The sequence below is a fragment of the Pezoporus wallicus genome, unplaced genomic scaffold, assembly GCF_028554395.1.
Source record: "Pezoporus wallicus isolate ANWC-B61680 ecotype Strahan unplaced genomic scaffold, APGP_CSIRO_Pwel_v1 contig_7227, whole genome shotgun sequence".
NCBI classification, from domain to species: domain Eukaryota; kingdom Metazoa; phylum Chordata; class Aves; order Psittaciformes; family Psittacidae; genus Pezoporus; species Pezoporus wallicus.
The window spans coordinates 1,113,499-1,141,451 of record NW_026637191.1 but is presented as its reverse complement, the minus strand read 5'-3'; the positions used below and the strand labels follow the sequence as shown (position 1 = coordinate 1,141,451).

At 39.7% G+C, this 27,953-nt stretch overlaps 1 protein-coding gene across 1 annotated transcript in view; it reads right to left on the bottom strand.

Moving 5' to 3' along the window:
• Positions 1-27,953, bottom strand: part of MDGA2 (MAM domain containing glycosylphosphatidylinositol anchor 2) — a 375,792-nt gene that overhangs the window by 12,539 nt on the left and 335,300 nt on the right. Inside the window, exons 11-13 of the mRNA XM_057403838.1 lie at positions 18,358-18,535; positions 4,703-4,858; positions 3,433-3,591 (exon numbers count right to left, since the gene is read on the bottom strand). Of these exons, the coding sequence (XP_057259821.1) occupies positions 3,433-3,591; positions 4,703-4,858; positions 18,358-18,535 (493 nt within the window). The remainder of the gene's footprint in view (positions 1-3,432; positions 3,592-4,702; positions 4,859-18,357; positions 18,536-27,953) is intronic.

Below are 27,953 nucleotides of genomic sequence, written 5' to 3'. Positions count from 1 at the left end.
TGGAAGGGACCTTAAAGCTCATTCAGTTCCATCCCCTATGCCATGGGCAGGGACACCTTCCACTAGAGCGGGTTGCTCAAAGCCCTGTCCAACCTGGACTTGAACACTGCCAGGGATGGGGCAGCCACAGCTTCTCTGGACAACCTGTGCCAGGGCCTCACCACCCTCACAGGGAAGAATTTATTCCTAATATCTAATCTAAACCTACTATTCCACACAGAATTGTTGAGGTTGGGGGTACCTCTAGAGATCATCCCATCCAAACCCTGCTCAAAGCATATCAGGTTAAAACAGGTTGCCCAAGATCATCTGCAGTCAGATTTTGGCTGTCTCGAAGGACAGAGACTCCACAACCTCTCTGGGTAACCTGTGCCAGTTTTTGACAACCTTTAATAAAAAAAAAAAAAAAAAAAGAAAAAAAAATTCTTATGTTTAATAGATTTGCCTCTATTTCAATTGGTGCCCCTTTGCCTCTTGTCCTGTCCCTGAGCATCTCTGATCTTCTTTACATTCTCCCTTCATGTATTCATTTAATGTTGATTAGATCCCCCTGACTCTCTTCATTAATCCCATGTCTCTCCTGTACTAGGGGGCCAAGTACTGGCCCAGCACACAGATGTGTCTCTCTGGTGCTGAGCAGAGGAGCAAGATCATCTCCTTTTACCTGCCAGCCACACTATGCCCAACACAGACCAGGAGGCTGGTAGCCATCCTTACCAGAAGGACACATCACTTGAAAGACATGATAAGGTTTCATTGTCTGGGCAAATCATTGTCTTATAATAACCCCTTTCCTAACCCAAAGCAATTTTTAAGACCACAGACCTTCAAAAACTCATTCAAGCAGTTACCTCATCAATACAACTACTCATACAATAATCATGGGCTTAAATCACTGAAGTCTTAGAATTTCATCACTCATTAGGTTTTTCTTTTTTCTTCATTATCTTTATGTGAACAATTTCAGGGACAAGACTTCACACCTGGGAAATCAAATGGCATATATTTGCTGATTTCATAATTTATTTCTTATATGCATGTTGCATTCTCATGTGTTTCATAACATTTTGTTACTCTGAGGAATTATAATTTTGAATTTAGTAGATATGTATAAGCGTCCATTCAAACACATGGCTGATGCTATTAATTTACTATTTTTCTGCCAGTTTACTCTTCAAAAACAGAATAATATGTAATTTCGTATAAAGCTATTCAAAAGTAGACCATTTTGAACATTAGCTAAAATGATGGTAACTATATTTTTTAACATTATGGAACAAAAGTGATACTGAGCAATTCTGGTTTTCAACAACTAGGTGTCCACATTGCCATGAACAAATCCAATGTAACCTATGCTCACTAATCATTGTCACCATCTTCACTTGTGTGTCAGCTCCTTCGTCAGCCAACATATGTGTCAATTCAAGAAATTACACATAAACAGGAAACAGTGATCTCGGCAAAAAAGCTAAGGACACAGATCCTTGATGAAAAGGTAGCCCAGTAAAAAAAAATCAGAATTCCACAATGAGAGGTCACTGTCTTGTGGACTGATGTCAGCCTCAGTGGCTGTTTTTCTTATACTTTACCCCCATCCTAAGGTATTCCAGAAAAAACTCTTTGACCCATTATATTTGTAACTTTACTCTTCACTGTCCTATACCAGAAATAGTGTGGTATATGACCTTATAGGGCAGTTTATATTTTTTGCACTAAGCGTGGCATGGCTGAATCACTTCCTTCCACTAAACAGCCAAGCTCCCTCTGGAACACAGAGCCAGGAGAATTTAGACCTGGGGCTGAATTCATGTGTGTACAGTGCAGACACAACTAACCAAAACCTAAGTGAACTTGTCTGTTCTCTTTAAAATCTGAACTCCTCCTGGGGGCAGGCAAAGGTTTTCTGAAGCAAACACCAGGATGCACTCTGAGGATGTGCTTGCCCTTGAAATATATATAAAAATACATCTAGTCAGGCCAGCTTGTCACTGGAAAACCTCCTGACACACTGGTAAGAACTGAGCACCCCATGAGGATTTACAGGATTTATAAAAAATTGGCTATCATTTATACTTTCGTATATTCCCACACCTTTTTTTCACACAACACAATTAAATGTTTGTGTTGAAAGAGCTATGATTAATAAATGTACAGATATATCTTGTAAGTATATACTCCTACAACTTGTGAGCAAATTGTTCATGACTTTTACAAAGGAACTGTGTGCTGCTGCATTGCACACAGACTGTGCTGCCTCAGTTGCCAGCACATGAGTAGTGCTGCTGCTAATTGCTCAATCCTGAACCTAGTGATTCAAAACAGTGTTAGTATCAGGCAAAGTCCTTGCAAATATCACCTTTTCCCTTTTCACACTATAAATTCCCCTGCTGTGGCAGTGTGCTCTCCCACAATCTGACCTTTATTTCCTGTAAAGTGATAAGTACCAGTGGCAGTCATAATGGATGTGTCTGGTCATAATGGTTGCACCTGGTTGACCCAAACAAAGTGGATCCGGGGAAGACACAGAGCAACACAATAGCCAAGGGCTAATTTGAGCAACATGCACCCTCCACTATAGTGCTGGTCAAGGTCCAACTCAAGACAAGTGTGGAAGAAACTAACATATCTAATTGGTATGCAAATATGACTGCGGATCACTGATCTCACTCCATTACCCATGGGCACCCCAGAGCTCATGGTGATCTCCTGCATGGCAGTGGCTGTACACCAGGATCCCCCCGGCACAGGAATGCCTCTCAAGGTTACTCCTAGAGACTGAGAGATTCTTGGCCACAACAGATCCTTGGTAAGTGATTGGCAGCATGCTGAACTTTGATCTTAGCTAAGTGATATAAAGGACTGATTGTGCAACTATAATCCTTTAGACATAAACTGTTGATCACAAGTAGGACTAAGTCTGGATCCAGCCACACCTCAGCTCCTCTCTGAGAAGGATTTCAGAATACAAGGACATCCTTTCTGAACCTCATAACCCAACAGGAGGGTCTCCCCACCAGTTGTCTGATCCCGTCCTCTATGCAGTAAATACTCAAGTGCACCTTGCCATTGAATCTTATTAAACCACTGTTGCATTTACTAAGAAACTTTGCTAAGTCACTATTTTATACCAATAAACATATTGCTACTTCTCTCTCATGACTGAAGTGCATCGCTCCACCTGCAACATCTATTCAAAACCTCACACGTGCGTGAAACGCCTCTTAGGTGTAAGAGGGCTTCTGCAAGTGTGCTGATTAGCGGGAAACAGTTTTACAGCAATTTAATGCTGTCAAGCACCCATCTTGCTAGCTTTGGTTGCAACTGGCCCTTGCAGGTGTTGGCAGTCCTCCCATGCTTTTCTTTCACACAAGTGGACATTTCTCTTGCTATTTCTCCCAAAGTAAAAAGACAAGGTCATTGGCTTTCTCTCACCTATGTGCTGTCCATACATGTGATAGTAGAAGCTAAAACAATAGGCTGTGTTCGTAGCTCCGTAAGGATTTTTTGGAGCGACACTGAAAACAGGACTAACAAGTCTGGCCTTTTCTCCTTCCAGCCTGGGGCGTGATGTCTCAATGTACATGTAGAAACCTAGGGGAAGTCCAAATGGAAATCATTAGGTTGCAGTCTTCAAAACCCAACACATATACATGCAGGAAGACACCAGGACTATCAAGCATCTTGATTCATTTTTCACATGCATCTGACTTCACCATGATTTCTGGGACGCATTTCTTCTGCATTAAGTCCATGTGCTTTCCACAACTACTTCAAAGACATGTTTTATACCAAGAGCATAATCAGGGCTAGCAGGTCAATACTTGTAAATAACTTAAAATTTATGTAACATTGTATATGCACAAGAAAAGAAGAAAATCTCTATGATGGGGTTCAGACTTCAGTCTCAAGCTTTCAGTTTGTTCCTATAAACACTGAGTGGGGATGACTGGTAAAATAAAAGGAAAATATCTTGATGGAAACGTTTCACAGAACATTTTAAACTGTCTATGTCGACCAGATGATCAAAAGCTCATTTTCACAAAAGAAGGCATTTCATTTATTCTGATCCTAGACTGTGCCAACAACAGAGAGGATTTACAAGATTCAACCAAGCAAATTCAATGCAGTATGATTTTTTTTTTCCCTTTGGTAGTGCAAGCAGGAGACATACAATAAAATAGCATAAGTTACTGCAGTACTTGATAAATTCAGTACAATATGTCTGACTTTTCAAATGCAAATATACACTGCAGTCAAGATGGCACGCTTCTGTTAACTGGGGTAGCAGAATTGAAAATTACACATTTTAGGAACATCCAAAGTAAAAACGGGGCAAAAAAACCCAAACAAAACACCTCATTGTGACAGTCTGACAGAGTCCAAGTTAGAACTGAAATGACATAAACCAGAAGAATATGTCAAGATGTGCCATAATATTTCCCCACTAGACTATAATGTGAAAGCAATTGCTTTGAAAATGGCCCAATAGGAGCAATACAAGATGGTTAATTGCACCATTAGTGGGTCATGCTTTGGGACAAGCCACATGACAATTTCTTTTAGAAGTCCTTAAAGTACACTTATTCTTGGTATAATCAGGAAAGCCGATGTAGCTGGCTGAATGGGCTGTCCTGGACAGATCCCTCACCCTGGTGGAGCAGACACACCAGTGCCAGGGACCCAGGACACAGCTGGAGCTTACCTTCCTTGGAGCCAGTCCGATCTGCATTTGGCCCAGTGTTCGGAGTGTATTTTGTGTCTCTAGTGGCAGTGCTTTGTTTTGTCCAGTCAAAATTGTCTGTGTCATCTTGAGTGAAAAGGCAAATGTTACCATCCTCAAACCCACAGTGGAACTCTCCTGCCAATGCAGCAAATAAGCAGAAACTTAGTGGCTGAGGTTATTCTTCCTACGCTTGTTTGTCAAAGTTCTTGTCAATTATAATAAACAAATTGTACAATGATGGTTATTAACGGCACTGGAAAATATACATTTATTTTACATCAGTTTCTAGTGTTTAGTGTTTTCTTTTGCAGTAACCTCAATGAAAAAGAAATCATGGTCATTAATCTGTGTTGGTGTTACTTAAAATTATATTCAAATCTATTGTATAACTCTTCCTTAAGTATTCAGATGTATACAACTGCCCTTAGAGATTCTGTCTCTTCTTACTCATCTAGCATTTCTAAAAAAACTGAGAAGAAAAGGCAGCATCTCCTTAAAACATGAACTGTGGGAAATAAAAGTGAGAAGTGGGTGATTTTGGTTTAGGGATAAGAACATTAGGGAAAAGAAGAGAGCAACTTTTCAAAAGAGAAACATTATCTCGAAATGACATCTCCTAAACTAACTGGGAGGATGGTTTAGCTTTATCTGAACCTATCTGGGCAGGACAGGACAGGTGACTGTGTAAGTCTTGAAGACATCTCCTAGACTTCCACCAAGGTATCCATTATGTAGCTGAGGTCAAGTGGTAAAAGCTTGGTTCTAAAGAATAAAAATGCCAAGAACCCCAGAGAGAATTAATGAGATCCTCTCCTTTGTGAAATAGAGGTCTGTGAGACACACTAGTCCAGAGATCCTACCCTCTGGGTTATAATGGGATGAGAATGTCCTATTGCCAGAGATTTAGGAACCAAAATAAATCAAAACTTCAAGACTCAGTTTTCATCAGAACAGAATAAGGCTTCATGTAGTAAAGTGTGCAAAAGCTTAATTTTATGCACACCATCAGTTCCTGCTGAGTTTACTCTTCCAGCAAAGTCAATTGATTTATCTGAGAAAACAAGCAAATCTCTCTTCTCTAGGGAGAATGTAGCTCTCTGCATACTGTGTCAGCTACAGCCTTCTTTACAGGGGTGCAATTTATAGTCATTGTTATGAGGAACAGCAGGCATCATAGCTAAATTGAGAAGGTATATAAACGTTTGCAGTTTTGGGGGTTTGGTGAACTATAAATCCACTTAAGCCACTGGAGCTTCACTGTAAATCAGTGAAAACAGAGGGACCTGGAGCTTAGCTTGGATATGTACTGCTTAGCAAGGATGCTGGTCTGAAGCTTATTTAAAATCAGGTAATACTGCAGACTCAAAAAGCAGGCTTGAAAAATTCATTCCAAACCACAAGGTGCAGTAGGAGTGATTTCCAAGTCTTCCTCATTCTGCTTCTGCCTGTCCAAAGTACAACACAAACAACCCTCTCCACAACAGTCAGCATAAAACAGTTCTATAAAGCCCATTTAACACAAAACTGCAATCCACAGAAACTTCCTTGGCTACTAGCACCTCAGGCAAATTGACCTGTTTTCTCAATAAATCCATCAACTTTATTAGATCCTCCAGAAAAATTCATTTCCATAAGCACAGTTCCTTAACTGGCAAACATAACTGACAACCAATGGCATGATGCGATGCCAGTTTCAGGACCCTGCACTTTGGTTTGGTTCTGGAAGCAAGGTCTTCTGAATCCTGGATTTTGAATGATGAAAAATTGGCAATATTGTCTAAATCATTCCGCGTACCATCACCTTAACTGCAGAGAAGAAGTGCAAGTAGAGGCCTGACTGTGGTTCTTCCTGAGAGACAAGCAAATCAAAAGACAAGGCCATAAGGAATACACATGGGCAGATAACATCCAAAATGCTTCGAGAGAGAAGCAAGTGAAGAGATGCAGACTGACATCTCCATCTCTATCCCAAAGACCAGGAAGGGAATGCAAAGACCCAGGCCAAGCTCTTGAAAGATACAAGGACTCGAATAAAGTACTCTGAACAAAATGCCAGCTGTGCCTCTCACCTTCAATACCTTTTACATGGCTTGAGCTCCAAATTCACTTGGTTTACACTGTATTTTGTGTATCTGGCTTCCACCTCCACTTATGCAAGTCCTTCCTATAAGTAAAAATGGTGCAGCTTCTTCTACACAGTGTGATCAAATTAACAGGCAAACCAGTAACTTAAGAAGAAAAGTTCTGACTACCAGACCCAGTCCTGCATCAAAGTGAACTAACACAAAGCATTTTCAGCCATTCAGCAGTTTCTAACACTGCCCCTCCAGTACCTTAAACACTGCATTTGCATGTCACACCATGCCCTCCGAGCTTCATTAAGAAATTCCACATCAGCAGAACAAAAGTTTTCTTCAATTAAAAAAAAAAAAAAAAAAAAAAGAATTCAGGCCAGATGAAAAAAAGCAAAGTAAAAGTTTGTCATTTATTTAATATGAAAACACTGGTATTGCATAGGACTTCTCTATTTGTTATACATTGGAAAAGGTTAGTGTTAAATATTTTTGGCACTGAACACTTCTTAAAAAATGGCAGAAGAATAAAAATCAGAAATAGTTCCCCAGGATTAGCTCAGTACATTTTTTATGCAAGAAGTAGGAGAATTTAAATAGATCTGGATGGCCCTGACCTGTTCAGAAATGGAGCACGCTGAGTGCAGGAGTAACAGCCAGCCCTTGCCCAAGCACACACAGGTGCTCCAGCTTGTGACAGCGCTCAGACCACTATGGTTTGTTGAAAGCACTAACAATGGTGCTAATTAATATTAAAGATAGTGGTTAATTTTTGTTAAAACAGACGCCAGCTGTGGAGGTGGATTCAAGTTATTAATAATTTCTTTCCCCAATTAGGGCAAAATCTGAAACTATTCTCAAGGTGAAACACTCTTCATCGTAGTACGAATTTTTGCCATCTATTTCCACAAAGTTCGAGTTGAATATAACTAACATCTAATTTCTTGTATTATTCAGGTGTAACATATAGTTGCACTAACTTATATGAAATCTCTACGGTTTACATTAAATGGTTTATATTATATGTTACAAAACAAAATGTAGCTCTGAGGCTACATCTCTCAGTGTTTAAGTCATTTGATTCTACTTGCTTAAGTATTGTAGAAATTTCACAAAAAGGAAGGATTTATGTAATGTGATTATTCCAGAATAGAGGTAGGAAGAATAAGATTTCTGTTTGCAAACAGGTACTTTGTCCCCAGTTGAAAACAGCTCTTCATTCACGAAGGTGTAAATAAAATTGAAACTGAACCCATCAGTTTACAAAAAAACACTAGAACTTTTGTAGAAAGCACGGGCAACAATAAGATTGAATTTGTTATGGGAGACAGAATTTATCTTCTTCAGTTTACAGGTTTGAACCCATTTGCCGATCAAGGTTTATTCCCCGTCAATGGATTGCACTCAAGGAATTGTTGGGGGAAAAAAGCAAATCAAAATTTTAACATCTCTTTGGTCATCTGAAAGAAGTTATACTGGGCACCCTATAGTTCTGGTGGGCAACCTTCCCACCACCACCAGTGTGGAGAGAGGCAGACCTAGAATGCATATGAAGGAAACAGTGGACAGGTTGGCGGAGATGCCCTTGATCCCTAACACACTCTCTATTGCAAGGGCCATTTGGATGCCACCTGCACTCTACCATGTGCCTAGTAGAGCTACAGAGACATTTTGAAAATGAGACAGTTTCAGATCTTAAAATCATAGAGGGCTACACTGTGAAGTACTTGGGATTGCAATGCATTTTATTCTTAATATCACAGAGCATATATTTAATATATTAATTAGCAAGGGTCTCATGTACTGCTCATTTGAATCAATGGGAGTGGTTCCTTCAGCTCCTGTGAGCTTTGAACTAACTTCTGATTAATTATTAATGCATTGTACAAGATCTTCCGCAAATGAGATTTACAGAAAGGCTTAGCCATCATGTGTGACAGTTGGTGAAAGAGGCTGCTGATACATGCCAGCACTGTTTTTCTGCCTGCTTATGGCTGTGTGACATCAACAATAACGGCAGACTGAACCCCATTCCCTGCACAGGAATATTTTTAGCATGTGTTATTAAAAGCAAGAGGAAAGTCAGAGTATGTTGTGACAGAAAAACAAGCATTTGCTGTGGTGTAGAAGAAAAAGATGAAGTAGATAGATGTGTTGACTGTTAGGAATAGGGTAGTTTTACTGGGACATGAAAAAATGTAGGACCCAGCCTCCTGTTTGTGAAATTTGTGGTAATTTGGTGCCCATGTAAAAGTGTTAGAACAAAACCATTAAAGAAGTCACTTCTGCCCTGCAGAAGATCTATAGAATGATTTGGGTTGAAAGGGACTTTAAAGGCCATCTAGTTCCAACCCTCCCCTGCCATGAGCAGGGACAACTTCCACTAGACCAGGTTGTTCCAAGCCCCATTCAACCTGGCCTTGAACAGTGCCAGGGATGGGGCAGCCACAGCTTCTCTGGGCAACCTGTGCCAGTGCCTCACCACACTCATAGTGAAGAATTTCTTGCTAGTATCTAATCTGAATCTACCCTCTTCTACATCTACCCACATCCCCGTGCCTGAGCATCAGCACATTAGCGAAAACAGTCTGTTTGCAATTTCAATCATACCCATGGAGCTGCCTCCCGTGAACTTGTCTGAACACTTTCACACCCAAGTTACACTTCTGGTCTCCACATTTCTCTGTGCAAATAAGGTCCATGATTCCCACATGTACTGCATGAAAAAAGTCTTCTTTTTGTTTTAAAGCTGCAGATGAGCTTCTGACTACCTTCTGAAGCAGCATAACTTAAGAACTACAAATGTAATTCTTATGCAAAAATAAATGAAGTCAGAAAATCTCATAAACTGACATTTCCTTCAAGATTTCTACCATATCCATTGAGGTGCAGACACAGTTCCTACACAATAGGTCTTTCAGGCATTTAGCTACTCCCATGACTAAACCATGGCATCATCTGTACATCCTGAGCTGCAGTGCCCACAAATGGAGGTTACTTGTAGAATGTTAGTATTTTCCTTTACAGAATCACAGAATCACAGGATGGTTTAGGTTGGAAGGGACCTTAAAAGCTCATCTAGCTCCAACCCCCTACCATGAGCAGGGACACCTCTTCCACTAGACCAGGTTGTTCAAACCCCCATCCAACCTGGCCTTGAACACTGCCAGGGATGGAGCAGCCACAACTTCTCTGGGAAACCTGTTCCAATGTCTCACTACACTCGGATTTTTTCCTAATATCTCACCTAAATCTTCCCTCTTTCAGCTTAAAACAGTTTCCCCTTGTCCTGTCACTAATGGTCCTTGTCAAAAGTTCCTCTCCAGCTTTCTTGTTGGCACCTTTAGGTACTGGAAGGCTGCTCTAAGGTCTCCCCGGAGCCTTCTCTTCTCTAGGCTGAACTGTTTAGATGAACTGTTTGGGGAAGTGAGAAAGAATGATGAGTTGGAGCTATAATTTTTCCATCCTCCATCTATTAGCACCTTGGAAGAGCAATGTAAAAGACATCTTCAACCAACAGCCGAGCTCACACACAAAAACTAAGGTGGTCCCTGCAATTTAGGGGCTGTGACTGAAAGTAAAATACTTATAATTTATTTTTTAACTGCAGGGAACAAGAGATGCAAGGACAGTTCTTCATACACATAAAAACTAAAAAGATAAATACTTACGTAAATGTGGATTTACTGGAGCTGGAAGACAGAGCAAAAACAAAATTAGCACAAAGAAGAAATTCTAACTTATCAATATTTAGATTATATTAAATTTGCCATTTTTCCCTCACCTTTATGACCTTGATCATAGCTCCTACAATGAGAAAGCCAGCAAAAGTGGAAAGTTCCTTTCTGAGCAAATTTTGTGGCTCCATGTCAACCCAAAGCAAAACTTTTAGTGAGAAACACTAGCCTCTCACATCCCTGATGTGTATACTCCATCACTAGTACCTGCAGCTTGGGGAACAAGATGCTGGAATTAAGCATCAAACCTAGATTATTAGTGCAGATATTGTAAGGATGGGGATGACTGGGTAGCAAAACTCCAGGGTAATGCCTTTGTACAGGAATCCAACAAAAGCTACAGAAGGGATGAATTCACCATAAGCAGAGGTCCGCACTGGACCTTGCTCAGCATTTAAAATTTCATTTTAGTGTTGTTCTAGAATACTTAACATAATGTATTACCCTTCTACTCAATAAATAGTACTGTTCTTCAGTTTAAGATGTCTGTGTACACACAAGAAACAGACAGCACTTGAATTCTTCTTAGAAATGCCAATTTTACTTTTAAATAGCAGAAAAAATAAGCACAGCAAGTTTGTGAGAAGAGGTTTGACATCATTAGATTGAGAGACACAACCAAGGAAAAAAAATGAGTCTTCTGCACATAAACCCTTTTCTATGGAGGAGATATGTTAAAGAAATTTAAGACTATGACAAAGGAAGGTGAAGCGTACTGTCCTAAAAACTGCCAGCAGTTCCATCACACCCCATGCTTGCCTGAGGACCCACTCATAAACTCCTCGACATCCATAATTCCTTAATACTGAAGTTCATCTACTTAACACCTCAATAGGCTGAAACAGAATGAAAGTCAAACCTCCACAGTGCCTACAGATCCCTTAACCATGGGAATGACAACCCAGGTTTAGGTCCAGTACCTGTACAATGTGAAAAACTGAAAATTGGGTTTGAATAAGAAATCAGTCTGCAGTTCCGTGCTACCTGTTTGCAGAAGGGTAAATTTGAAGGATGGATGACTTAGGAAGTGGACCTTCTGCTATAAGCCCTTATGTATGTTACAAACAGAAAGATGCTAAGATCACAGTTGGAATTGAATGTTATTAATAGAAAATTGGAAATAAAATTTTATCTCCAAATAATGGGTTCATCTGGCAACATCAGATTATCAGGATGAATGGTGCTCCATGTTTTCTTGCTGCCCTTCTCATACCATATTAATAGACATAAACTGTTGGTTTGTCACCCCAGTCACGGATTCTGCATAGCTTTAGTTTTCATCTGAAGTTTTCAAAACAGCACTAAATTAGCAACTCTCCTACTTTATCTCCCTTTCTCTGAAACAAATGAGCAGTGATTTGCCCCAGTGCAATCTTCTTAAAAAACTTAGTCATTACGTTATATTAGATAACTTTTACCAACAAATTACCTTTCATTCTCCAAGAAACATTCATTTTGTGAAATCCTTGAGTGATTGAACTTGAATTAGCTGAAATTGCTGGGAACTACATTTACTGATGCTTGATTTGTAGCTAAACATACATGTTTTTGTGGAAACTATTATCAGTATGCAACCTTGAGTCATACTGCTCAGATTGTTCACAGCAGAGCAAAAAAGGTTTCTTGGCAGCCAAGCTTCAGTTCACACCAACTGACAACAGCAGAAAACCAAATTAAAGCAGTTTGGCTGAACTTATCTAACATTATAAATAAAGAAAAATACCCCATCACAACCAAATACAAAACCAGAAAGTCCACTCCTATGAGTAATACAGCATGCTACTATAAGACAATGTGAACGGCTTTAGCTCTCACTGCAGAAAGGCAAGGCTGCTGTGCGCATGACACATAGAAAGTTATATTAGCCATAAAAGGAAATTAATGGATGATTGAGGGACTAAATTCCCACAGCTGACTTCAAAATGTCTGGGAAACCTGTGCACCTCAGAGGGTTATTGCTGCTCTGCTCAGCTGACCCTGGCTCGTGTTGGGAGGAAGGTTTTGCTGGCAGAAAATCTCAGGAGAACAAAATGTCATGAGATGTTTGAGCTTGGTTAGAGCCAAGAAAGATGATCCCTTAATCTTCCCGCTGTTCCTCCAGCAAGCAGAGAATAAAAACTGCTGGAATTTCAGTTTGCTGGATGATTTTACTTTTTAGAGGTCTGTATTTGTGCAGGTCACAACAGAAATATGTGGGCTGAGTGGCTTTTTCTTAATGCTTGCCTTTCTGTTCGGTGCAGTGGCATATATGCCAAGAAAGATTTCCCACAGCTCCTTCCCAATACAAATACATGCTCAGCTTAAAATTGAAGTGGTCTTCAGAGTTTGCAACATTATGTCCCTCCTTAAAAATATTAGTTGCAAACCAAGCTTTCTTAGCTATGGAGAACACAGAGACAGAGGTAAGTAGAAGCATGCTAGATGTTCAACTGCTATGTTTTATACCACTGAAAACTGGTTGCCTGTGGTAATTACAACCAGCATCTAAAAGATTTAACCAAGATCAAGAGTCCGTACCTCTAAACACTTGGTTTGCACAGGAAAAGCAATCTTCACTGTAAATATTGGTATTTTACAAGGACAAGGCTTTCTTCCTTCCTGCCCATGGCAGGGGTATTGGAACTTGATGAACTTAAGGTCCTTTCTAACCCTAACTATTCTATTCTATGATTCTATGATTCCTTCCATAATAGCAATTATCCTAACTTACTGTTTGCAACACTGGATAATACTGGAAATGTATGCTCGTGCAAATTTACAAATCCTACAATTTACGCCCTATTTGGTACTAATCTTATTTTTCTGGAAATTGTTCTAGAAATATAATAATAACAAGAATAATAGCAATAACTAATTACCACCATTCTATTTGCTTTGATATAGAATCTGTGGAATGTCTAAGACTTATATGAAAATATGCAAGCTGGACTACAAAGTGACTGGCCACCATCATCTATCTCCTGCTGTTGCAGTGCTGACTACATACCAACAGCAGTAACAGGTTGGTGGCTTTTTCCATAGAAAGGAGCTAAACTCACTTCTTTAATCACCAGTTTACTTTAGAAATATTTAAACGTAAGTGTGTATCTGCACCAGCGAGTACTGAAGTTTTAATTGGAGTATTCGGGGAACTTCACAGCCGGTTTGTCTCAAATAGACACAGATTTATGTATAGTGATGACACACTGACACAGATTTATGTGTAGTGATGGAGATAATATTTAAAATGTTATTATGAGACGTATCTGCTGTTACCATGAGACATGTCTGTAACAGCCTACAAAACATTCATTACTGCTACTTAAATTACCCTGTTTGTATTTACTCGGCAGACTGTGTTCACTAGCAGAGTAACACATGCATCAACCAAAGAATTTGTCAAGTGATGTTTGGCTGTAATTATCAATGTCGCTCCTACTGTGATGATTGCTCTTTTCTCCCATACTTTCAGCATTCAGATGAGAAAATAATTCATGACAGGCGAGGGATTTCCCTATGAAATGCTTCTGCCATAGGTAAGTTTTTGATTTATGGGATTGGATGCTGTGGTGTTTTTATTTTGTATTTACAGCTTCCACTTGGGATGGAAGGATATACTGTAAAGAGCTCACCACTGAGGTTTTCCTGCTTTAATAGTCTCCTTATTTCGAACATTCAGATGGCTATCAGCAGGTTAGCACACTGGAAGCTATTATTTTCATATATTAGCACTTCCATATTAATCTCCAGTTGTGGAGGTTAATTTAAAAGGTGATGCCCTCTGCATCATGTGCCAAAGGAGTGTAATCCAATACAAATGATTTGACATGTCGAATTAAGGTGGCTTAACTTTAACAATCTGGAAGTTAGAACTAGGCACATCATCAAAGAGTGTCACTGGAGTGTCTCTGAAGTCACAGGAGAGATATGGGCATATCCAGACAGTTGCTAATCTCCTGGAAGAAATCAGGAGAAACCTTCTCCTCTCTAATAAAACAGCAAAAGCAACCAATACACTAGAACTGTCCTGTTGATGCTTGCACATTATATAACTATATTCTAGACAAATCAGTTCTGTGGAGTCCATACCCAAGATTGTCCTACTACAGAAGACATAGCCTATATATTCTCTGTGAAAGTTAATGTATTCCCTAGAGGTAAAAGAGAGTGCTACCATTTTTAGCAACTCTAAAATGTGCCCAATCTGCTTTTCACACTGGCTGCATTTCTTTAAAAACTGGGGTGAAATCCTATTAGCCTGCTTAAAGTTTTAAAAAATAAGGCAAAAAATGTTTACAATGGAAATCCTCACCAGTATGCACTGGTGCATTTCAAACCTAAGAAAAATTATGCTTTTACTCTAAAGGTGATTGAACACCAAACAGGTTGCCAAGAGAGGCTGTGAATTCTCCATCCTTTGAGATATTCAAGACATGAAAGGACATGTTCCTGGGTCCTAGTCCTCCAAAACCAGTAATCCTGAAGTGGTGGCATAAGAAGGGCTGATGCTGTTAGAGGCCAGCACGCTTCTGGAGTACTGATCAAAACTGAACACAGAATGCCGCACAAACACACAAAAGCCTGCCGAAAATACGAACCACAGAACCACAGAATGGTTTTGTTTGGAAGAGACCTTAAAGATCATCGAGTTCCATCCTCTGTGCCAAGGGCAAGGCCACCTCTCACTAGACCATGTTGCTCAAAGCCCTGTCCAACCTGGACTTGAACACTGCCAGGGATGGGGCAGCCACAGCTTCTCTGGGCAATCTCTGCCAGGGCCCCACCACCCTCACAGGGAAAAATTTCTTCCTAATATCTCACCTAAGTATACCCTATAATTCAAACTTCTAATCTATATCTACCCTAAAACTCAAATGTTTTCCCCCTTGCCTGAGGTATCACAATTAAAAAAAAAAAACATGTAATTGGAAAAAATGTAAAAAAAAATCTTAGTTCTCCTTTTAAGAAACATCTGCTTGATGTCTTTGTTTTTCTGGGTATTGTTTATAGTTATTTCTTACATTGACGCAGGCCTGCTGCCGTGGATTGTGCTATCCCATTAACTGCTTTTCTAAGATTCCAGCATTTCAGATCGTAAGAACCGGATTTGCATTATAATAATGTCCATTACATCATTATTTTAGAGTTGAAGCTGTAACATCTTTAAAATTACCCTGTTAATAGATGGTTGACATTAGACTCATTGGACGAATCCTAAGATAAAAATGCCTATTTTAAGCACACAGAGCCTCAGTGGTTTTGGGATCCTTCTTTAAAGGGAAGTCACTTTAGGTTTACCTTAGAGATTAGCATCTGAAGCTGTGAATTTGTCAGCATCAGAGTAACAGCACTACATATTGCTCCAAAAGCATCTCTCCATCTAGGGTACAGAAGAAGCAACAGCTTCCACTCTCCTGGGCAGCTGGATTTTACATTGGCACCTCATCAGCACATTTGAAATGGGATGTTGTTCACATCTGCGCTAATGGCAGATTCTAGCAGAAAAATTTTCCGTAGACAAAATACTCTTTTAATGCTGCATGGGAATGTTCTTCCTGCCAGTCAGGTGCTAGAAATGTAAAACACATAATGTTTCATTAAGACCTCAAACTCAGCACAGTTGGGAGCCACAGCTGAGACCTCAATCAACCTTCTGAGACTTGCCAAATTAAAACCCCCACCAAAAAAGAGCAGTAGTAACTGAGTGAACCCAATAGTGTTTTTTTTTTTTTCTCCTTATAGGAGCACTGGTCATTATTTAAGTAATGGGAGAAATTTCAAGGTCCACAGAAGAGGGCAGGGGCTACCTAGCACAAGCTAGGCAACCACTAGCTGCTAGTGTCCCTAGGTATCTAGTGAGTCACTAGGTCACTAGTGAGGATATAAGTGTCCCTGTCACAGCCACCATGGAGAGACTGGGATTGGTACAGAGAAATCCCAAATGTCTGAATGAAGCTTCTGCTCCTGATCACCTTTGGAAAACTCTGGGTCTTTCCTATCTGTATGTGGGAAGTCCCAAAGAGACCTGACTAATACTGCTAGTGTTGGAAAATAGGAACTTCTTAAGGTAAGAGGTCCAACGAAGAGGCAAAGTCCAACAGGAACTGCGCCAGCATGGCCATCTTCTCCTCATTTGTAACTTCATGGATGTAGTAAGCAAGTCGTTTCTTTAATTTAGATTTTGTTCTCATGAGATTTAGGAAACAAAGACTTTGCAAACACTTTCCTGTAGCAGGTGAAGATTCATCACCATCATTACCAGATGTGGCATTTAGTGAAATGTGCCACTCCATTCTTTAGAATTGATATTTGAGATTACATAATGCAAATTTTTCCTGGATATTATTACAATGATAAAAATAATTTATATGAGATTGAGTAGAGCTGAGCTAATCACTGATCATTAAGAACTGTACAGATGATGCACAAGACATTTAAATGTTTTTTTTCAGATAAATTATTTGATAATAACTTCTGAAAGTAATTCCTCATCTGTAGGTTGATTTTGGGTGTTTTGCTGCATGTGATTTCCTGCTTTGGGCTCTCTTAGGTATCTGCATAGCACTAATTATGGTTGGATCCAGCTCCTGGAGCAATTTCACCTATGTGGCTAGCTGTGACTTGATTAGCAAGGCTCCTCATTGTAGAAACATAGGATCACAGAATGGTTTGTGTTGCAAGGGATCTTAAAGATCATCTAGTTCCAAACCCCTTGCTCCAAGCTCTGTACAACCTGTCCTTGAACACTGTGAGGGATGGGGCAGCCACAGATTCTCTGGGCAAGCTCTGCGAACTCACCATCCCCATAGCGAAGAATTTCTTCCTAATATCTAATCTAAATCTAAATCTACCCTTTGTCAGTTTAAAGCCATTACCCCTTATCCTATTGCTACAGGCCCTGCTACAAAAGTCTGTCCCCAAATGATGAAATACTTTCATGGTTCCATGCTTACAGTTATATCCCCCTGCCACACACATCCCTTCTTCAATTATAAATCTATCTGCTAAGCACATCAGGTTTCCCACTGCAAACTGCACAACGCTATCTTTAGCTAAGTTACCTTCTCTCTAAGGCTCCTCTTGCCCAGTCATTGTAATTTTTACAGACAAAAAAAAAAAAAAAAAAAGTGATTCAGTTATTCATTAAAAAAATACCCTAAGAAAGGTATCTGAAGGGATTTTTCAGAGTAATGCTGGGAGACTGAATGGAAGGATGTATGGATACTGTGTTTTTCTTGTTAGGTTAAAGTGGACAAATTTTCATCACAGCTCAGCCTTTTAGAAGAAGATGTATAAATGCCCCTTTCCACTTGTTTAGGACTAGAAACAGTCAGTTTATGTATATATCATTCACATTCAAATAAGAATGGCTCAGAAAGTGCTCATTCTGGAAGAAAAATGAAGTATATTGATGACATCGCAACATTGATTTGACACTTTCAGAATAATACTTGTTTTGTAGATTTTTCTTCAAAACTCATTGCCCTTCAGTGTTCAAAGTAAGAACAAACTCTTGAAATGAGCTTTTCATGGAGCTAATATCAATTTGTTCAATTTTTCCATTTATTTCACAAAAAATTCAATCGGATTTTGCATTTTGGCTGTTCAGATTTTTTTTTTAATTATTATTTTTATTTTGTATTCAATATTGTGAATCTTTCCAAAGGCGGAGACAAAACTTTGTTTCTACGAAGAACCCTCCTTCCTAAAAGCCTGCCCTCGTGCCTTGCAGCATTATTTCCAGGACAGGTGTTCAGTTCACACAGCACAGCCATGCCCTGTACAAAAGACCAAATTATGCAGAATTCACCACAACGCATTTGCTTGTACACAAAAATCTTCTTACCACTATATTTGATGACCCGAATAGTTGAGTCCCCCTCCCCAAATCTGGTGATGGGTGTTAGACGGACTTCATATGCCTCTGGCTTGATCAGCTCGGTTAGGTTGTAGGTAATTAATTCTCCCTTTTGAATATTTCCATTCACTGTAATTTCCTGTTCCCACCAACGCTGTTGTCCAGCCTAGAATCAAAAGAAGAATGCAAATATAAGACCTTTTGGGGCAGATGTTGTCTTCATCTTAACGGGAGCACATGCAGACCTGTGCAACCCTGGGTGCATCCTTAAACCTTCCAACAACACAGAAGGATTAGAGATACAGCAAAACTACCAACCTCCCTGAGACAACCCACTAATGGGAATTTCTGTTACAAACAGAGGGGATTGCAGATTGCAAACACACTTTATGAAGAGGCCACCCCTGACTGACACCTGCCTGTTCTCCTCTGCCCGTATAGGTCCTGCACCAAACCCTGGGCAGCCCATGGACTATAGGCACCATGCAGCACCCAGATGCTTGCTGCATGCAGGAAAAGTATCACGTTCATTTAGATCAGAAGAACTGCTGACACTCACCAGACAGAGACTACAGTAAGGGACAATGCACCCCATTTGGGATGGTGTGTAAGCACGCAAGCATCCACGCAGATGCCAAAGAGTTTTACAAAATCTCACTGAATTCTTCCATATTTAGGAACCGCCACCTTTGCAAACCTGCACCTGTGTTTAAAACCTACTTATCAAATTGTTAAATAACTTTTTTTTTTCCCCTTGAAAAAATTGCTGCTCATTTTGGTTCATTTCATTGGCTAACCGAGGCTGAATTTACTATGCGATATAGAATCATAGAACAGTTAGGGTTGGAAAGGACCTTAAGATCATTTAGTTCCACCCCCCCTGCCATGGGCAGGGACACCTCACTCTAGACCACGTCACCCAAGACTCAAACCTGACCAGGTAAATTGGCCTCTCATGCCTATTCCCTCCAAGATTTTAAAACATTATTGGCCAACTACACAGCAGATGTGTTATTGGCCACTGTGTACACGAGGCTGGGACAGCCACGACTCTGTGAGCTGGGTATTGCCTCCTTGTTAAAGGCAATGAGGTTTCACAGCTGTCATTCGTGGCATAATCTGAAGCTAATAAGAACACACTGAAGAACTGAAATGCAGTTTGATTTCCAAGTACTTAGCACTTTTGTTGTGAGAAACAAATAGGCTAGCCACTAATGGTCTTAGTGTATAATTACCAGCAATCCTTGTAGTTTCAGATGGATGGATTTCAGGGAACAAAGAAAGTCAACATGAGCAAAGAGGCTATTTTATTAAAAAAATTGGAAGATAGATTTTTGTGCTTTATAGACTGCACAATGTTTTCAACATCAACTTCCATAGTTTCTTTTATTTATATGCCTTATCAAGAAATTAATCTGATTAACAAGGCATCACTAGAAGAAAGTGTCACATTGTCTGTAATGTTACTTTATAGATAAGCAGAAATCATACAGATTTTGTGCAGCAGAGTGACTGATACTGCAATGCTACTTACAGAGACCTTGCCTTATTACACACACTATCTGCAGAAAACAAAGGAAAAAACATTAAATATTTACCACACATCCCATGACAACTGTACAGGTGCAGTGATGCTAAAATGAGATGTTCCACTAAGCTTACTATACCTGTCAGTGCACTGAAGGTCTTACCTGTTAAAGGTTCACCCATAACAAGTTTACTAAGGACACAATACTTTTTATTCCAGGACTTTAATTTGCTGATGCAATAAAAATATACACTGAAATATCTGAAATCTAGTACTAAACCTACCACAGTTCATCCAAATAAACTACATTTGCAGTAATTTGCTGGTCTTCTAAAGGAAACTTTCCTAATCTTACTTCCATTGTACCTTTTGTTGTTTGCTCTTTGTAATGATTCCATTTTTTTTTTAATTATTTTTTTTAAATTATACTATGAAGTTGACTACAAGGAAGATTAAAACTATTGACTATGCTCTAAAAGTGAGCAGTGTAGTACCAAATATAATTTCACGATTGTGTCTGTACCTTTAACAAAAATTAAGAATGAGAGAAACATAAATCTGGAGAAAATTACCTAATTTTCAACTTTTTAATAGATGTCATTGGTGGGTTTTTAGGGCATATGTTTTATAGCACCATGCTGGTTGCCAATTACATTTGTGGGTACTGCATTAACAAAACTGTGCTTTCAGTTGCATGAGCCAGTACTGACTTTCTGTCATTTGAAGTTAGCTAGCTATTGCTTAGGGGTACTTCTGACTATTTACAGTGGTCTACTGTAAAATATTCCCTGTTGCACCTCATTTCTGGATAAGGAAATACTGAAATAGAAACTTTGCAAATAATTTCAATAATTAATGCTATATGTTTAAAGTTACCAAAGGTAGTCATGAATTTTTATCAAATTCTTTAGACTTTCTGCTTTAGATTTATCAAATGCTTTAGACTACTGCCCTTTTCTACACCACCCAAACAAAAGCAGTAAGGAAGATCCATTATTTTATTAATTCTGAAAGCAATACAATTTGATTTCATTTCAGCTTTATGCATCCTAAGCCAATATTGGATATTGGCATTTCTCAATGGGAAGCAACACATATCTTTTTGTCTTGCAATCAACACTAGCTCTGTTCTAATTCTTATTTTTACCATGGAAACCAGAAAAACCCCAAACATCTCAAAATTTTTGCCAGATTTGACACAAAGCATCCCCTTGCCTGATTTTTCAGCTCCACTGTTGAACAAATAAGCAAAGAAAATCAGTATCCACACAGCTTTTGCCACCTTCAGCTCTCAATCTTCTTTTTTCACTAGGAACATAAATGCAGCTGTTGGAAGTGAGATGGATGCCTGGAAGCATCACTCCTGAAGCCTGACACAACCCTGCTGGACCCCTGCTAGCAGCCTGGGCATCAATGCAGAGCTGATTCCCAGACCAGGTGTGAAACAGCAATGGACCCTTGGCTGACCAGTATTGAAAGTGTTGAATACAGGTGTAGCAGCTGAACTCATTTACTTGCTGATACAGTAAAAAAATGAAGGTCAGACATGCAACCAGAAGGAAAACCAAGGGTTTTCTAGCACAGCATTTTTAAAGGTCTGCATGATTTTGAGGCACCACAGTGAAATGCCCAACTTACCCTAAAAATAGGATTTAGATTCCTACAATGCCTTGGGGCATCCCAAACTCCTAGCATGAAACTGGGGAGGCTCTGCAAAGCTAAAACTCCATGTTGGAGACACCCAAAGCTCTTGGTCATGCACTGGTTGGCAGTAAAGCACTAAGAACAATGCGGCCCTCTCCCTTTGCTCCTGCAGCAGTGTCTGTCTTCCTCCAGAGATCTGGGCATCTATTTCACCACCTTTGGCTGGGAAGGAGCCAAATCTATACCACCCAATTCCTTTAAATCACTTGAACAGCTTCTACCCAACACCCAGGCTGTGCTTTTTACATTAAAAAGTCCAGGTTGATGTTTCAAAGAGAGAATGCACCAGCAAATCCATCTTTAAAACATATGTCTGCACGTCAATTTGTGTTCCGAGCTTTACAATTAGAAAGAAACACAATTTGCCGGAAAAAATAATTTTTGTAGGAGAAAAATTCTTAAAGATTTTTGCCTTACAAAGAAAATGGTGAGATACATTTTGGGAAATTTACTTTGACCAAGCTGAAACAAGAGTTTTCCAATTGTTTGTGAGTATTTTTAAAGCACTGAGGAAAAAAAACATTCCTGATGCATTTATTAGCATTATCATATGCTAACCTGCAATTAATTTAGCAGAGCATACCTATGTTCAGTCAATCCACAGCACAGAAGGCTTCACAGGGGCTCCTTCTTTTGATTACCTTTGAATATTTGGAAATCTTTGTGTTTCCCTGATGTCAGAAAAAGGGGACAGTAAAAGTGTAGCAGTGTTTTATTGCAGCAGTCTGCAACCATCTTCTCTATGTGGTCAATGAAAGGGTATTTATTCTATGCCTGTTGTTCGGAAACACTGTAACCTCTAGAAGACTAGAACATATAGATTTCTTGAGGTATTTATCCTATGGGATGATTAAATATTGATTGCTTATATGCACAGTTATGTTTATAAAAAATAAACACAACCTTAGTCCTTTGTACTTGGCCTATTGATTTCAACCATAAATTTCTTCATTGACTCAAAAAGTCAATCATCTCTGTAATTAATGACAACTGAATGCAAAGTAAATTAATCTACTGTATACTCCTATAAAAAAAAACTGTGGCAGTCTTTAAAGTAAGTTCTTTACAACTTATAACAACAACAATTGATTTTCCTTAACAGTAAGAGTTTTCTTTAGGAGTTATAGATATATAAAACTGCATGGTTCAGTTCATGGGCAAATACTTCTATCTGCACACCACAGAGGGAAAACTCCCATTTAATGTTTGCCTTATTTCTGCTGTGCAAATCCAGTGCCTGCTGCTCTTCAACAATTTTGGCCAGTGATATAATCAGAGCTATCTGGTTTTGAACATAAACCTTATTAAGAAAGTGGCTCCTGTGTCATCTTCATTTTGAAAGGATAGTTACATCCCTGGAATGACTCACAGTGAAAAATATCTGTAATTCGGGCAAAACCAACAAGGCCAGCTGTAAAGCACGTTCTGCCACGCTTGTCATCAGTTTATTTTCCACTGTGCGCCATGCTCTTGATGACATCTCTTTTCCCAAAATCAAAGAATCAAAAAATGGTTTTGTTTGGAAGAGACCTTAAAGCTCATCCAGTTCCAGTTCCCCTGCCACACGCAAGGACACCTTCCACTAGAGCAGGCTACACAAAGCCCCGTCCAGCCTGGCCTTTAACACTGCTAGGGATGGGGCAGCCACAGCTTCTCTGGGCAACCTGTGCCAGGGCCTCACCAACCTCACAGGGAAGAACTTATTCCTACTATCTGGTTTAGACAGGCCCTCTGTCATTTTAAAGCCATTCCTCCTTGTCCTATCACTACTTGCCCTTGTAAAAAGTTCCTCTTCAGCTTTCTTTTCAGCCCCTTTAGGTACTGGATGCTGCTCTAAGGTCTTATCTTCTCCAGACTTCTCTTTTTTTAGTATTTTAAGATAGTAATAATTTTTTAAATGTTCATAATTTCAATAATTTTCAGTATTTATTTTCACATGCAATTAGCAGAACTGCCAAAACCTCACATTTGTTTCTGTGCTGTTTCTTGCTCTCTGCTCTCCTGTCAATGCTGATGCCAGCTGCTGTTGAGGCAACAGGGAGTGAGTGCGAAGCAAGCACAACGTTAGGTTTGATTGTCAGAGCCAGGAACATACTCTGAGCCAAAGTGCCCCGAGTGAGGCTGGACATGGTTATGGCACTGGAGATGTTTGCTGGAGGAGAGCACTGACACCCCTCATGGGGCAGGACTCACTGCTGCGGTTGGTGCTGTCACCAGCAACTAGCACTCAGCCTCATTCATTTAGAGATGAGGCACATGGAAACAGCAGCTGCATGATAAACCTCCTCTTCCCCTCTTTCCCAGCTGGAAAACTGAGTATCTAAAGCACATTCAACAGTGAGCATAATCTTTTTCAATTAGCGAACTTCTAATCTGTAAGAACAATCAAAGGCATATAATTTACTTTCTTCTTGCAGGATTATATTAACAGTCATCCTGTATTTGCTCCTAATATTCATGTTACTTATTTTTTGTGTACCACACTGAGGAATTTGTTTTATGTGGTACACAAAGAAACTTAAAAAATATTTCTCTCTTTTCTTTTTAAGAAACTAAAATTCCCCAAGTCTTTAGTAATTAGAAGCTTGGAGCCCAAAGATACAGAATGTTCTAGGTCCAGTTTTTATGGACTACAAATTGATGGATAAGTGGTTTAGATGTCAGAAACATCTCTCCACCATCCATATTCATGGCCTGATATATGAAGAAGAAAGAGATGTAAACAACTTAAAGAAAGCTGGTATAGAAAAGCTGGAAGCTAGATGGTCCAACAGTATTAAATACACATCATATCTCAGGTTTTAGAGGCAGGGTGGTAAATGGTAACCCAGGAAAAAAGACAGGTAATTTCTATCAGAGTAAAATACAGCACAAATATCTGCTAAAAATTTGTTATTGGGAGATAAAATACACAGTGTTCTGTTTTTCCATACAAATGAAGGATAATGTCCTGGGTTCAGCAGTAGCAGTCATTTTTCACATCTGGCCCGGTCCGGACAGGTCCAAGGGCTACTGCAGAATTAACACGGGCAGCAGAAAGACAGCAGAAAGACAGTGGCTGCTAAACCCCAGAGGCAGCCTAGGTGAAGCCATCTCCATGCCAACTGCCCTACTCATGAGTGAACGAGTTGTCTGGTTTGGTTTAAACCATGACAATAATAAAACTATCTTTTAAGATATGAATTAGAACATTACATCTGCTGTGTAAACTGTAATCTGGGATATTTTGTATCTGGAAGGTTGTTGCTGTTTCTTTGCTTTTAACAATCCTACCCACAGGGACAGAGAGTTAACTCCGATTTTATACTAGGTATGGCTTTATTGAATCAGAAAGGCAATAAATATTATTCCTGTTAATTTTTTCCTTTGTGGCAAATTCGATGCACCCCTTTACATGTACTGGTTTGAGAATGGACAGAAAATTCTATACCCCATTTTGCAGCCAGTGACCATGCAACCTTCACAGAAATCCCTTTCATGACTGCATACTATATATTTGAATCATATATTTGAATACATCTGACCCTGCATGGTGCTGAATGAAAACATAAGTTAAAAATACAATAAAGTCAAACGGTGACCAGAAGGAAGTGTACAGAGAAGTGACCTGCTCTAGGCGGTTTGAAGAGACTTTCTCATTATCAGCTGACTGGAACCGCAGACATCTGTAGACTGAAAATAAAGGAAAGGTAGGAACTTTAATCTTTCACATAACAAGCTAGAACAACTTACTCTCTGGTTTACCGGTACTTATTACTTCTTTAAAGCAGAGTGGTTCATTTTCTAGGTCACCGTGGCTGCATCGCTGCCGGCGGTGCAGGGAGCGTGGCCGTTGCCTCCTGAGGAGCAAGAGCAGTCACCACAGAGATCACAGATGTAGACCCTTTGTGTCTGCTCCAGGAAAGTCTCACTTGTTTCATTTGCTTTCATCCTGCTGACAGTACATATCAGGGAGCTGGAAGCACTCACTTATCACTGCTTGAATGCTTGTGCAACTTGGGGTTTACTAACTGTTATCATGTATAAAAAACTACTTGAATCTGTTTTTTGTGAAAGACAAACTATGGAGAGGAAACACCTCCATGTGATATCCAGACAGAACCAGAATTGGTCTGAGCAGTTGCAGGCTGCTGGCCCGGAGCTTCACTGGCTGCTGCAGGTGAAAGCACTTCTGCCACCTGCTTAGGAGCTGGTATGGAAAAACACAAAGATATTCACAGCTGCTCAAGCAAAACTGAACATATGCTCATCGAAGCAAAAGCCTGAAGGTGAGGTCCAAAAGTGGTTTTGTTCTGGCTGGATAAACTTTCAGGACTATAGGAACACTCTGAGTGACATTAGGAAGCAGTTTTTGTATGCACTTTGAAAACGTGCACAAGAAAATGTCAAGGCAATTCAACACAAAGGGTTTCATGGCCTTTAGAACAAAATCCTGAATTTGCCTGTGTTCCTAAAATGATCCATGCTATGGTATACGAGTTTCCTAAATTATTTAATGAGCTTCAGGCTCCCCCTGTGACTGAACTCCATTTATCATTAAGCTTTAAATGAAAGCAGCTACATGAGTGCTGGTTATCTCCAAAGGATGACCAGGAAACATGTACAAGGATGCTTTGAAATACAATTGGAAGAATGTGGGTCACTAATTCTAAAGCCAAATCCAAAGCTGAGACACATTAATGTCAGAATATTATTCATAGAGCTATTAATGAGACAGGAAAATGTTCCTTACGAGCTGAAGACATCTTGGCAGACCACAGCATCTTCAGAAGCAAGTAGAGGGTGGAGAAATCTATGCATTTCACCATGATGAAAGACATATAAGGTTGTCTTTATCCCTCAATTCGAGTGCTATTAGGATGGTTACAAATAAGAGGTTGTGTGCAACAGTGACCCTGAGAAATGGAAACTTCCTGTACTCTGCTTTTTTTTTCATAAATGTTACACACAGGAGGATTTATGGTCTCCTGAGCTACATGAAAGCATGTGTTCTGATGGTGTCACACGTGACAGTTTTCTTGCTTATTAGTTTGAATGCATCCTCACCCCACGATTTAAATAAAAAAAACAAATGCAAGTCTGCCACTAGTGACAGATGAAGTGTTGTACCCATCAGCTAACTCTACCCATAGTGCCCAAAGGGTCTCACAGATAAGGGGTGACACCTCATCAACATTCAAGGACTGGCAACTGCTTGCTCCCAGACCCTGCCCCAGCACCCCCAGCGCCACCTTCCTTTCTCTGTGGCTCTGTTCTGCTCCATAATGAAAACCCACCTAAGCAGTACGGAAAGATAGTGTTTTCTTATTATCATACTCATGTTTAATATAGTCTGTCTGGGCTATTGCTTTCTGTTTTGGTTTGGGACTCTTCTTGAAACAGGTATCTACAGTTTAAATGAAAATGTGATCACTACTAAGATGACCAGTATATAAACATTTTTAAAAATAATTCTCTCTCTTCTTGTGGAACTTGGTAATAAAAATGTATTCAAGTCTGTACTACATGATCTCCACACAGCACAATAAGAATCTTCATCACTACCATCACCCACAGAGACCTAAACCTGTTAGGTTCCACCATGCTATGTTTGGCTTGACCCACCAAAGGTGCAACCTCTCCACTTGCATTTTAATGGAGCAGTGGAAACAGCATAGATTGAAGGCAGGCAGTATGAATTTGCTCATGGTAAGGGTCACAAAACGCACTTCTCTAACGTATGGACTGAGATCAGTAACAACTTTGAATGTTACGATACTGCACTCAAATCAGTACCTTTTTTTTTTCCCCTTAGAGGACAAAATGTGCTATAAACAAAGAGAATCCATTTTCAGACTTTAAAATTGTCTGGCTCTCAAATGAATTCAATAAAGTCTGACGGATTAAACAGGATCTACACTGTTCCCAACTCCACTGGGGCAGGTTCTTCTGCTCTTTGCTGCTAGACACCTACCAAAAGAGTTTTCAATTTTTAATCCCTGATCGGTGGGCAGTCACAAAAGATAGGGTAATTATTAACCCATGTTAAGGCTAGTTTTCAGAGAAAGTTTTCTTATTTCCCATTAACTTCTCAGTGACATATCAAACTCTAAGTTCACATATTGGGCTGGTGTAGACTCTCACACTTCAAAGTATGCGGCACAGCTGTGCTGTGGGCAAGATGGGCACTGCCGGCAATGCTACTGCCAACAGCACAGATGCACGCTTGCATATTAAGCAGTAGAGTTATTTGCAATAGGCAGCCCATTATTTTTATCAGGGCAACAAGAGACAGAATTATCAAAGTGGCATCAAGATTAAGTTCCTAAATTTAAATTAAACACTTAATTCTTATGCGAACAACCACATTTCC